The 11,900-nt window shown below is 61.1% G+C and overlaps 1 protein-coding gene across 2 annotated transcripts in view; it reads left to right on the forward strand.

Annotated features, from left to right (window-relative positions):
• Positions 1-1,423: 1,423 nt before the first annotated feature.
• Positions 1,424-11,900, forward strand: part of MYRF (myelin regulatory factor) — a 28,584-nt gene continuing 18,107 nt past the window's right edge. The window contains exons 1-3 of one of the 2 annotated variants that reach the window (XM_040639203.1): positions 1,424-1,442; positions 10,649-10,736; positions 10,922-11,182. In XM_040639203.1, the coding sequence (XP_040495137.1) occupies positions 1,424-1,442; positions 10,649-10,736; positions 10,922-11,182 (368 nt within the window). Of the gene's footprint in view, positions 1,443-9,037; positions 10,737-10,921; positions 11,183-11,900 lie in introns of those variants that run through there. The other variant, XM_040639202.1, reaches the window with a different exon arrangement.

Here is an 11,900-nt window from a genome sequence, read left to right on the forward strand (position 1 = left end):
GGGGTGATCCATGGGGCACCCCTCTGATGGGGCTGTTGGGCTCCGGGCGGTGGATCACGGCCCCAGTTTCAAGCGTAAGACCCAGATGCCTTTGGAGTCCAGGAGGGAGAGAGGAAGGCCTTCCTTTGCCTCAGTGTCTCCCTTTCTGTGACTTGGGGGGTAGCCGCCTGTGTCTGCTCCTGCTTGCTGAATAGGTAAGGGCATCTTCTAGCCTCAGGCCTCCTCACTTTGGGATTCTGGACACCCCAGCAGATCCAGACCCCAAGAAATCAGGCTTGGACTAAATTAAATGGTTGATTCCTAGGTAGTTGGGCCATGTGAGGATCTTAGGCAGTCCCCCCATCAGTCCCAGGTGCTCTGGTTCTCCCTCGACACTGTTCATCCTTTACGAACCCTCCAGGGGCCTTATGGGGGCTGGGAGCCCCTGGGAAGGAGGGAAAGGGTACTATTTTGGGGCTGCCCTGAGCCCGCTAGATACCCAGGACGACCTATGGGCCAGGCCCCCCTTGCTTCCTGCAGATGTCCCCCTGCGTCCTCCCCCAGGACCCTTCACCTCAGGCAGAGCGGTGGGCCTGGCTGGCCCATGCTCCCCATCTCCTGAGCCAAACTTTCCCTCCTGGCCGTGGGTGGGGGGTGGGGGCTGACGCCACAGCTCAGCCATGCGGCTGGCCTGGCGGGGAGGCTGTGCTGCTCCCTCCAGAGAGATAAGAGGAGACTCAAGAATGTCTGTGGGGAGCAGGGGGGGGGGTGTGGGGCTGCCCGCTGAGGCGGGTGGAGGGAGCCAGGGGCTGGAGAAGTGTTCCCAGAGCCTGAGATGAGCGGGAAAGTGGACTGGCGCTGAGGGCTAGGAGTCTCTGGGGCCACTTGGGAGGGGAGAGCCTGGCGGGGAGCAGGTGTGCAGTGGTGTGGGGGGGACCTCAGGGCCAGGCCTCAGTGTGCTCATGAGTGTAAGTGTGAAAGCAAGTGAGTGTTGTGCAAGTGGCTATGTTGTTCCTGAACTCTTAGCGCTTGGGGCTGGAACCTGAGTTCTCATTCTGGTCCTCACTTGGCCTTGGTCACTCCCCGTGGACAGGGGGGACAGGGGCAGGGTCTATGCCTTCAGCTCTGGGCTGGAGATGGAAAAAGGCTTTGCTGAAGGGCAGGGGCGGTCAGGACCCTTTGTCTGCCATGGCCCACTCTCTAGGAACACCAGGCCTATGTCCTGGGTCCTGCTTGTGCAGTGGGCCAGCCTGGGCCCCACCCCGGGGTGGTGGGCTGGGGGCTAAGGCGCTTTGGGCCTTGGGTGGGAGGCTGGGACAGGGCGGCCCCCTCGAGGCTGGTACAGCCGGGCCCCCGTGACCGCCCTGCTAATCCCCTAGAAGGAGGCTCCGGCCGCCTGGATCTGCGGGCACAGGGCCTGCAGAGAGGGGACCCTCCAGGCAGGATGCACTGGCTCCCAGCAGGTAACAGGGTCGTGGTGGCAGCTACACTCCTCAGCATCTTGATTGGCTGGGGCCTTGGATTCCCAGAGCCCGGTCAGGGACAGGGGCAAGACGGCATCAGAGGAGCCCGACAGAACCTTAGAGGTTCCGGTGCAGGCTCGGGTCCTGCCGCCGAGAGCTTTGTGACCCTGTGCTGAGCTGTCACCCTCTCTGAACCCCTTTTCCTTACTTGTGAGACAGGAGGGGGTGGCAGAGAAGGTCTTGATGGTGCCTTCGGATTTGAGAGCCTTGTCTCCCAGCCCTGGGAACAAGGGCCGTTTTAGAGCATGGGAGGTGGCAGGTATTGACCCCTGGTTCCAGGGGTACCTGGGGCTTGAGTGAGCAGTGCGCCCCTCTTCCCCCAAGAAAGCAGCTGTTGTGGGGGAAGCCTTAGAGACCTAGGGGACCTGGGCTTCCAGCAGGTGGTGAAAAGGCCACTGAGAGGTGGGGGGATCTCCGCTTGGCCTCTGGAGCCTCACCAGGGCGTTCACTCTTTCCAGACCTGGTGGGTGGCTTGGGCTGGTGACTTCCCTGCTTTGGCCTCATTTCCCCTCCTGGGGTAGGCCGGTGGATTGGACCAGACCAGGGGCTTCCAATGAGATTTTTTGTAGCCACCAAAGAAAGGCAAACTCATGGCCTCCTGATACACAGGGGGTGGGGCGGCAGGGCTCCCCACAGCCCCCAGAGCACTGGGATCCTGATTTGAAAGCCACTTGAGGGAGGGGCCGGCACTGGCCCCCTTTCCCAGGGGCCACGACTCCGAGAGAAGGGAGTTAGCCAGCGTTAGCCAGAGCTGCCACCAAGCCCCCAGCTCTGTCCTCTGCCACCAGGGCCTTGGGGGAGGAAGAGTGGCCTGGGGGAGCCGGGGGGCAGGAGGAGGCCACAGGGGGAGGCCACCTAAGGATTCTTGGGAGGGGATGCCCACCCTGGTCTGGGGCTGAGTTGGGGTGTGTGATTCCATGGCACCGTGCCCCATGGCAGCCTGTCTGTCTGTCTGTCTGTCTGTCTGTCTGTGGTGCACCAAGGAGGAGGATGAGGGAGGCAGCTGGACCCCTGACTGTCGAGAAGATGAGATGGGGTGCCTTCTGGAGGGGTCCTGTCCCAGCTCTTCCTCCCCGGGTCCTGAGTCCAGCCGGAGGGGAAATAGTAGTGGGGGGTCTGACTCATCCGCATGTCCCCAACACCCAGCACAGGGCACAGGGAGGCATGGGGCTGGGGGGGGCAGGAAACGTTCTCAGGGTCACTGGAGGCAACAATGGCTATGGGAACAAAGGCGGGGTGGGGGTGCACCCGAGGAAGCGCTCTCTCCAACCTGCTTGCCTCAGCGCCTCTCCTGAGTCTGGGGGCCTTGGCAGAGTGCCCCCTGGGGTCTTGGGCAGTGTCAAGCCGGGTATTTGGGGGAAAGACAGGTAGGTCGCTCTGGGCAGAATGGCCTCCTCCCGGGGACCTGGCCCCCACTCTCTGACTCTCAAGGGCTTACAGGACTGGGGGGGCCCTGGCAGCTGAGGCTGCTGGGTAAGAGCCCAGCAGGGCTGCTGATTGGCTGCTACCCTTGGACTTTGCCCTCTGATAAGAACGGGGAGCAGAAATCATTAACTGGATCATTAACCAGGGGTGGCCCTGCCCTACCCAGGCTGCCTGCCCTTCCTTCCCGCCTTCTTCCTCCTCACTGTCCCCTCTTTTGGGCCTCAGTTTCCCTCACAGCCTGGCTGTGTGCGTATGGGGGGGGGCTCCTCTCCTTGGTGAAAGTCTTCAGCCCCTGCTGCCACTGGGTGTACGTTGCCCCCCTGGGTTGGGGGCGGGTGTGGGATGTGTCAGGGCCTGTGCACTCGCCGGAGTGTGAGCCCTGCTGCCTGCCCACGGCCCCTCTCTTGGGCGGATCTCTGCGCTTCTTCGTGCCTCCACTTTCTCATCCTTGAAGTGGGAATACAGTTGTAGCTAGTACCCACTTCTCAGGGTTTCTGCGGGGATTGCGTAAACTGGGTGTTCGGAAGGCCTGGAAAGTGCCTGGTACGGTGACGGTCCAGAACTGTCTGCCTGGATGGTGATTATTGTCCCGCGGGGCACGCACAGCCTAGTTCGCCAGGCTCGCCGCTGGTATGCTGCCCCCCACTTTGAGGTTGTATTGATCCACGGGGTAGGTCAGTGCCCCACCTCGGGCTGGGGCCTGTGGCTGGTGCTGTGTGCTTTGGAAAAGGCCCTCACACTCTCTGGGCCGCTTATGCCAAGGATGGGGGGAAACCAAGAGCCTTATGGGCTGCGCTCTGGAGGCAGGGACCCAGCTTCCTGCGGTCCTGCTGCTTCCAGCTGGGGAACTCTGCCTCGGGCTGGCAGCAGGGGGGAAGGGGCTGACTGTCCTTTGTCTTTGCCACACCCAGGCCAGAGGTTTTTGCAGAAGTTGCCTCCTGGGAGTCTCGGGGCTCTGTGAAGTCCCGGTGGTGTCTCATTTCCAAGAGGGAAGTGCTGAGGCAGGAGAGGGAGGTGATGTGTCCGGCTCACTCAGGGCTGCCACAGCAGGGCCGGAGTGGGACCCTGGGGCTCCTGTCGCAGTTGGGTGCCAGCCTAGAGTGGGGCAGGGACGGGGCCTCTCGAGTGCCGAGGGTCCCGATCCACCACGGATGGCTGGCCTGGGTGACTTCCATTCAGCCCCTTGACCTCTCCGGGCCTCAGAGTCCTCACTCAGATGGTCAAGGCTGTGGGCTGTGTGATGTGAGCTGTGAGACCCCTGGAGTGCCAAGGGCTGGAGGAGGAGGGGAGGGAAGGGCAAAACTCCGGCTTGGGGGGGGGGTGCAGTTGGGTCCAGAGGCTCCACTGGCCTGGCCTTTGGAGGCCCCAGGGCATCCTGTCCTCTGCCTGTCTCCGGGCCGCATCAGTGGGAGAGCCCTGCCTGCCTCTGACCTGGGTCCCTCCAGCCCTCAAAAGGTACAGCCATAGCCTCTGTCCGTCTGTGGAATTTGGGGACGCTTGCTCCCTCGGGGTCTTCCCTCACTCTCCTCTTCACCGTCTCAGTCCCTGAGCTCTCTTCTCCCTCTGTGGTTCTCCCTTGTGGGGTCTGCAGCCTGGGGTGGGGGTAGCTGGGGGTCTGCGACACTGAGTTGGGTATTGGAGCTGGCTCCAATTAGACCCGATCATCAGAAGGGCGGTTGGGCTGGGCCTGCCGTTGGCTCAGTGAGCGTTCAAGTCTGGGCGGTGTAACGACATGGGAATATGGGAACATGGGAACATGGGAACAAGCACAGGCATGCTCATACCTCAGGGCCTTTGCACTGGCTCCCCGCTGCCTGGAATGCTCTTCCCAGATATTCCTGTGGCTCACCGCCTTCCCATCTCTTCTCAGTGAGACCCTCCCTGACTATCCTATTAAACTGCAACTCATCCCTGCTCTCCTGCCACCCCCGCCCCCCTCTCTGCTTTCTCCATAGCATTTGTTACCTTCTCAATCTGGGGTTTTCCCCCTCTATCTTGTCACCGGACTCTGCCTCCAGAACGTCAACTCCTCATGGGCAGGAGGTTTTGTTTTGTTCATTACAATAGATCCAGAGCCAAGCATCGTGCCTGACACATGGCATATGTTCAGTAATTGCTCGAATGAATGAGTACATGAATGAGGACACGTGTCAGTGTCCTGTGTGTGTGTACGTGCACGATCATGTGTTTGTCAGTGGAATTGTGCCCTTGTGTACGCGCACGTGTCAGGGGGACATGCTGGTGTGTGAATACAGACGGACGTCGGACGTGGGTAACCCTGGTAGGGACGCGCCCACCCCAAGCTGCAGGGTCTCTACTCTGCCCCTGTGGGGAGGGCCTTCCGCAGCCTGCCTGCCCTGGTCCCTGCACAAGAGGGATGCGGCCATCGGGTGGGCGTAGAGTCAGGGCTGGGGACTAGTGTGGGTCCCCACAGAACACGTTGCGGCTTCTGGGCTGTTCTGTTGGACCTGACTTGGAGCCTCTTGGGGCTGTGACTTCAGCCTTGTGTCGACCCGAGGACAGATAGCTGTGTGGGGTCTAGGGGAGGGCATAGCTATAGCCCAGGGGTGGCCGAAGACTCCAGGTCCCCTGGAGGAGATGGGGTTCTTTTGCGTTTTGGGCAAGAAATTGAGAGGGAATAAAGGCAACCGTGGGTCTGATTTAAGGACCTGATGGCAATGACTTAGGAGCCATATCCTTGTCATTCAGCCCCAGGCTAACTGGGGACTTGATGCAGAGATGCAGAGGATAGCTTGCAAAGTCAAGGGTCTGACCAGAAAGTGTTTTGAATGAGAAAGTCTGGTCACAAGTTGAAGCCTGAAGCGGGGACGGCTAGCAGTTACTACATTAATCACAGATCATATTAATAAAGATAGAAAGTTCAAGCCAAAGGAGGTGAGAGCCATATTGTGCCCTGTCCCAGAGTGGACTAGCTTGGAGCATGTCGAGTAGCTCAGGCAATTTTGGGAAATAAGCGACGGCACTGGGGGCCCACTTGATTGAGGAGATCGAGGAGGGGCTGCCAGAGCGGGGAGGTAGTCACAGGCTTACCCGCTGGCGTGGGGGGGCGATAGCCAAGGCCTGGAGGCCGGACTTTGCTGTGTGTGTGCCAGGATATTAGCATGGCGCCGGTCATGCATCAGAGGGACTCAGGAGAAGACCGGAGGCCCCCTCAGAGGCTCTCTGGAGCAGATATGCAGTCAGATGGAGAGGCATGGGGGAGAGGGGTACAGCCTGGGCAGGAGAGGAGAGGGGAGCCCCAAGAGAGCTGGAAACAGCAATGAATGTTATTTGAGGAATGGCCTCTGGGGGTGAGGAGCTTTCCTGCCATCTCACTGAAGACTCACGACCGCTCCGTGATGGAGGGATCCCTGCTTCACTTGACAGAGAAGGAAGCTGAGGCGCAGGGAGGTCAGGTCACTTGCCAAGGGTCACATAGCAATGGGGGGGGGCCCACATCCGTTGCTAGGCCTCTTGACCCTAGGAGTCCCTGAGGGCATCATGGGGGTGCTAGGGTGGGCAGTCCCCTGACCATGGCCTGGAGCCAGGGTGCCCTCAGAGTCAGATGCCTGGGGTGGACCCCCAGGGCAGAATGGGGGAACAGGCTTGGGCCCTGGACCCTGTCAGCCCCAGGTTCTGATCAGCTAGGCCTGGCCAGCATCCTTAGGCCCTGGCCTCCCCTGCCCACAGCCACGTGGCCGACGGGATTTCCGCCATGTTTGGGACATGAATTGACAAGTGCCCCATTGACGGGTAGGGGGGAGGTGTGGGCAGGGCACAAGCCTCCCACTGTGCCGGGTCCCCACCCTCCCCCGTTCCCTGGGACAATGGCCCAGACTCAGCCAGCGGCCACAGCTGGTGGGGGGGTGGTCATGAGCATGAGGAGGGGGAAGGGAGGGGTCCAGGGTGGAGGACCACCTGGGCCCCCACCCGCCCTCATCCTGCACCTGGCTTGTATCCCTTTGGTTCTTCTTCTGCCCAGCTGGGTGGCCTTAAAGGGAGGAGGAGAGAAGAGGGGAGGGGGCTTCCTCTCCGTAGCCCCCATCCCATCCTGCCTGGGACAAGACAGTGTCTGGCTCCTGTTAAAAGCAGGTAATAAAGGCCCTAATTAATGAGGAGCAGCTGGGGCGCATAGCCCAGCAGGGCAGGGGCGGTACCTGGAGGGGCCCTGTCTAGCCCTGGACCCTGACCATAACACAGCCAGAGGGAGGTCCCCAGACCCAGGCAGGCCTGGTTCTAGTGTTCTGCGTGCCACTTTGCTCATTCGTTCCGTGAACATTTATTGTGTGCCTACTGTATGCTTAAATGCTTATACCCCGGAGAGGCAGAACAGGGCCGGACTCCTATCCCGGGCCCCACACGTGTAAACTTTGGGCAAGGCATTTATCCTTCCTGAGCCTGCTCCTTCTGTAAAATGGGGAACGAGCAGACCACCTCTCCTGTAGGGTTGTTGTTTGTTGTTATGGGAGTTAAATATGGGCCATATAAATGTTGGTACAGAGTGACTACTCAGTGAGTGAGCTGTGGGCAGTGAGTGGGCAGTGGACAGACCCTCCACCCACCTGTGAGGTCTGTGCTGGGCAGCCGCGTAAGTAACCGGATGAGAAAGTAGAAAGGAGGCCGCCAGTCACGGGAATGGGAGTCAGAGGGCGCCTCTCTGAGAAACTTACCTGTAAGCCCAGCGAATAGGGATGGGCTTCCTCCAGCAGAGGGAACAGCATATGCAAAGGCTCCAGGATGGGGAGAGTTGCGGGGAGGGAACGGGTTAGGAGAGGAGGCTGGAGGAGGTGGGCAGGGGGGCTGCCGTGGACCTCCAGGAGGGTTGTGGTTATCCTGAGCAACGGGAAGTTGTGGAAGGGTTTGTGGGGGGAGGGTTGGGATGGTGGTTTGTGACCTGGTGGTGCCACTTTCTGACTGTGGGACCTTGGGCAGCCTCCCCACCACTCAGGGAGATCTTGGAGGCTCAGCTTCCTGCCTGGAAGGTATCTGTTGTTGGCTCAAGGACGTTCCAGAGCTCTTTCTGGGAGCAGTCGGTGAGAAGGGACCCCCAAAAGTGTGCTGATGCCTTCCTCCTGGGTTCCTGGGGGCTCTGCCCCAGCCTCAGGAATCTCTGGGCTCCGGCAAGCCCCCACCCCCACCCTGTCCTCCCGAATGTTTGATTAGAAGTTTCCAGTGTGTTTTCTGGGACAGTCTGGGGGCATCTGCCTGGTGGCCGGACCCCTTAGGCTGAGCCGCGTGGGGAGAACATCAGGCAGGACTTGTGGGGTCCCAGAAGAGGAGAAGATGTGGGCTCTGTGTTCCTCAAGAGGCCCACCAACTCCCCAAACCTCAGACATCTCCCCCACCCCGCCCCAGTGGTTCCCTCCTCCCTCCGCTGTCCTCCCGTCCTCCCGGCCCCTGGCACGGGAGGGTCTCTCCTCCCCTAAACCACATCTGGTTCTCGTTAGGGTCTCCCAGGATGCCTCTGCCTGAGGCCCCCCTATCCCAAGGGAGGTGGGCAGGAGGATTAGGGGTGATTAGGAGTGCTCCTGGCCAGAGGAGGGGAAGGAAGGGAGGAGGGGGCCTGGCCTATTATAAATAGCAACACCATGACTCCATCACCCCATCATTCACCATAGATTCCAAGTTCAGTCTCAAAAACCTGCGGCTTCAGCAGCAGGGGGGCGGGGGTTGGGGGGCTCGCTGTTAATGCTCCAGTGCTCCCTCCCTCCCTATCCCCTGAGCGCCGCCCCCCCCCACCGCCACAGCCCATAAGGTGGGGCAGCCCAGAATGGCCAGGAAGTCTCATCAACCACCAACCACACCTTCCCCCTTGGAGTCAGGCCCCTGTGCCTGGATTTGAATCTTCCTTGCTGTGTTACTTTGGGCAAGAGACTTGACCTCTCTGAATGAAGGGCATGATGCTAATAATTGGGAGATAATCCTGTGAAGCCCTGAGAATAGTGCCGGGACCTGGTAGGCAGGCCGTCACTATCGTTGTCCTCTTGTCATCATCACCGCTCTGGACTGGGAGGATTAAGTGTCACACTGACGTGAAGAACGCACGGGACGCCTGGCATATAATAAACTCCTGTGATTGTTAATGCTTTTGGCTCCCAAAGTGCCTGGCATACAGTAGGCATTCGATAAACAGGATCTTCGGCTAACACGGAAGGATGGGGTGGGGGCCAGAGCGTAGATGGGAATCCTAGAACCTTGATGTGCAGACCAGTCATTCCCAGCTTGAGAAGCTTCTCGAGCCCCGGCAACACAGGGCTCTGGACGGACACTGGCAGGGCTCGGTGGGTGTCCCTGGTTCCCGGCTGGGTGATCCAGGGGTGGGGGCCAGCAGGAGGGCCTGTCCCAGGCAGCGCGCGTGACTCCTAGGAGGGCTTAGCCACTCATTAATCACCTAAGCGGGGCTCAGCATTCTTGAAATGCCGGCTGGGGCCAGGGAGGGGCCTTTGCCAGGGGCTCCTAGGGACCCCAGGGCTCTGGGACTGTGAAGTGAGGACAGCCACTCATTTGCTGAGCACCCATTATATGCCAGGCACCGTACATACCTTAACTTGTTTCATAGTCAGCCCCGTAAAGTGTTAGCTGTTCATGTCCCCATTTTACTAATGAGGAGACTGAGGCTCAGAGAGGGTATGTGACCCGCTCAAGGTCACATAGCCAGGAGTAGGTGAGCCAGAACTTGTTCCTGGATCTTCTTGAGCTGTTCCCAGGGCTCACCTGGGAGAAGGCATGAGGCTGAGACCCCAGGCTCATGGCTCCAGGGTCCTGTGGGACGGGTACCCCCTGCCTCAGTGGGGCTGGTCAGCCCAGGTCAGCAGTGTGGGTGGGGCCGTCCTCCATTATCGGGGCTGACGCATCTCCTACGTCAGCCCCCTTATCACCCCGCCCTCCTGCTCCCCCCCTGCAAGGTGACCCTGGGAGGGGAAAGGCCAGCGCCTCCCCCTCTCCTCCCATGCTTATGCCCAAGAGCCCTGGGTGCCTTTTCTGTGAGTCCCTCCCCTTTGTGGGGCTGGGGCCAGGAGGGAGGGCCCAGGAGAGGGCGGTGGAGGAGCAGAGCTTGGGCGGCCATCATTCCCTGCTGTGAAGCCCCCCACAAGCCCGGTTCCTCCTCTGGAATACCAGCGCTGGGCACCCCAGCCCCCTTTATGGGGGTGATGAGCTATGCATAGGCTGAGCTGGGCACTTTTGATTCCAGCCCCCATTCCCTCGCCATCTGCAGCTGGGGCCAGGGTGCGGGAGGCTCCCCCGCCCATGTGGGCCCCCCAGGTTGTGTGATTCGGCCCAGCCCGGCATCGGGTTCCTGGGTGCCCAGCAGCTGGGCCGTCTGGAAGGAGGCAGGAGAGGGTCATCAAGTCTGGGTCCAGCATTCAAGGGTGGTGGGCATTCCACTGGGCACGCAGTTCAGGAAAGTACCTCATTTACTCCTCACAGCCCCCCATAAAACTTTGGAACGATTACCCCATTTTACAGACAGGAGGAAGAACTTGCTCATGTCCCCGATCTGTGCTCTGGGCTCCTCCCCTCCTCAGAGACTGCGGGGAAGGCTGGCGGGCCATGGAAGCACCATCGCAGGGCGGAGGCGTCAGTTGACATCTCCAGGGGACATGGATGTGCAGACATGGAGGAGCCCCGGGGGCATCTGTTCTGGGGGACCCGGCCTGGGGAGAGCCACAGGGCAGGGCCCAGAGGCCTCGGGGTGGCTCACATGTGCCCCTCCCCTGCAGGCCACGACATCAACGGTGCCCTGGAGCCCTCCAACATAGACACCAGCATCCTGGAGGAGTACATCAGCAAGGAGGACGCCTCGGACCTGTGAGTGTCCCCGCCCCCACGGCCTCTGGCCTCCGCCTCTCACCTGGAAGGTGTGCTCCTGCCCAGCCTGCAAGTGGCTCCCCACCTCTCCCCACGTGGACTCCTCTGCTGTCTCCTGCCGCCCTGCAGGTGGGGGCCTGGGAGGGGCTGGGGTCCGGGCTGGCCCTGAGCTTCTCTCTCCACAGCTGCTTCCCTGACATCTCTGCGCCAGCTAGCGCAGCCTCCTATCCGCATGGGCCGCAGGCGCTCCCCGGCTCCAGCGGGGGCCACCACCTGAGCCCCCCTGGGGGCGGACCGTCCCCGGGGCGCCACGGCTCCCTCCCCGCCCCGAGCTACAGCGCCCCGCTCAACTGCAACAACAATGCTATGGCCTGCGCTCCCAAGCCCTTCCTGGGGGGCTCCGGGCCCCCCATCAAGGCAGAGCCCAAGGCTCCCTACGCCCCAGGGTGAGTGAGGGCAGGGAGTGGGGGGGGCAGGCGTGGGGGGTGGGGGCAGTGGCCATGCACCTGGCAGTGGTGACAGGGCTGCCCTGCCGGTAGGTAAGGTGGCTGAGGAGGGACTCATGGCTTTGTTCCGAGGCCGTGGGCCGCCCCTGAGGATGCTGAGCAGGGGCGCGATGAGGGCTGACATAAGTGCTAAAAAATTCTCCATCAGCTGTGTAAAGAGGGGATGGGAGGGCGTGAGCCTAGGGACACGGCTACGTACCTACACTAATACACACATGCACACACGTGTACACACACCGGTCACACCAGGTCCCCTTACTGCCCCAGGCCCATCCACTCCTGCATCTAGCTCTTTGCAGTGGCCACAGGGAGCCCTTTCCTGAAGCTCCCACTACCCATGCTAGCCTCCCAGGCCCTTTCCTCTCTCCGACGAGTCCCCACCAGGGGCCCGGCCGTAACCACAGGATGCCCAGCCAGACTCCAGGGCCGCCCACAGACCTGTGCTAACGAGGATAGACAGGAACATGGGTCTGCTGGGTTCAGCAGAGGGGCTCGAAGAAGGTTGTGGGTTCCCCAGTGTGGGGCAGGAGCAGGGGACCCTGTCTTTGGCTAGAAGAGTAATAGAGTGCTAGGGGCATGACCCTATCTACACAGCCTGGCTCTACCTCCAGCTCCAGCATTTGCAGACCTCCCCCCCCCCCCCCCCCCCCCCCCCCCC

This window comes from Ursus maritimus, unplaced genomic scaffold (genome assembly GCF_017311325.1).
Source record: "Ursus maritimus isolate PB19 unplaced genomic scaffold, ASM1731132v1 scaffold_23, whole genome shotgun sequence".
Classification (NCBI taxonomy): domain Eukaryota; kingdom Metazoa; phylum Chordata; class Mammalia; order Carnivora; family Ursidae; genus Ursus; species Ursus maritimus.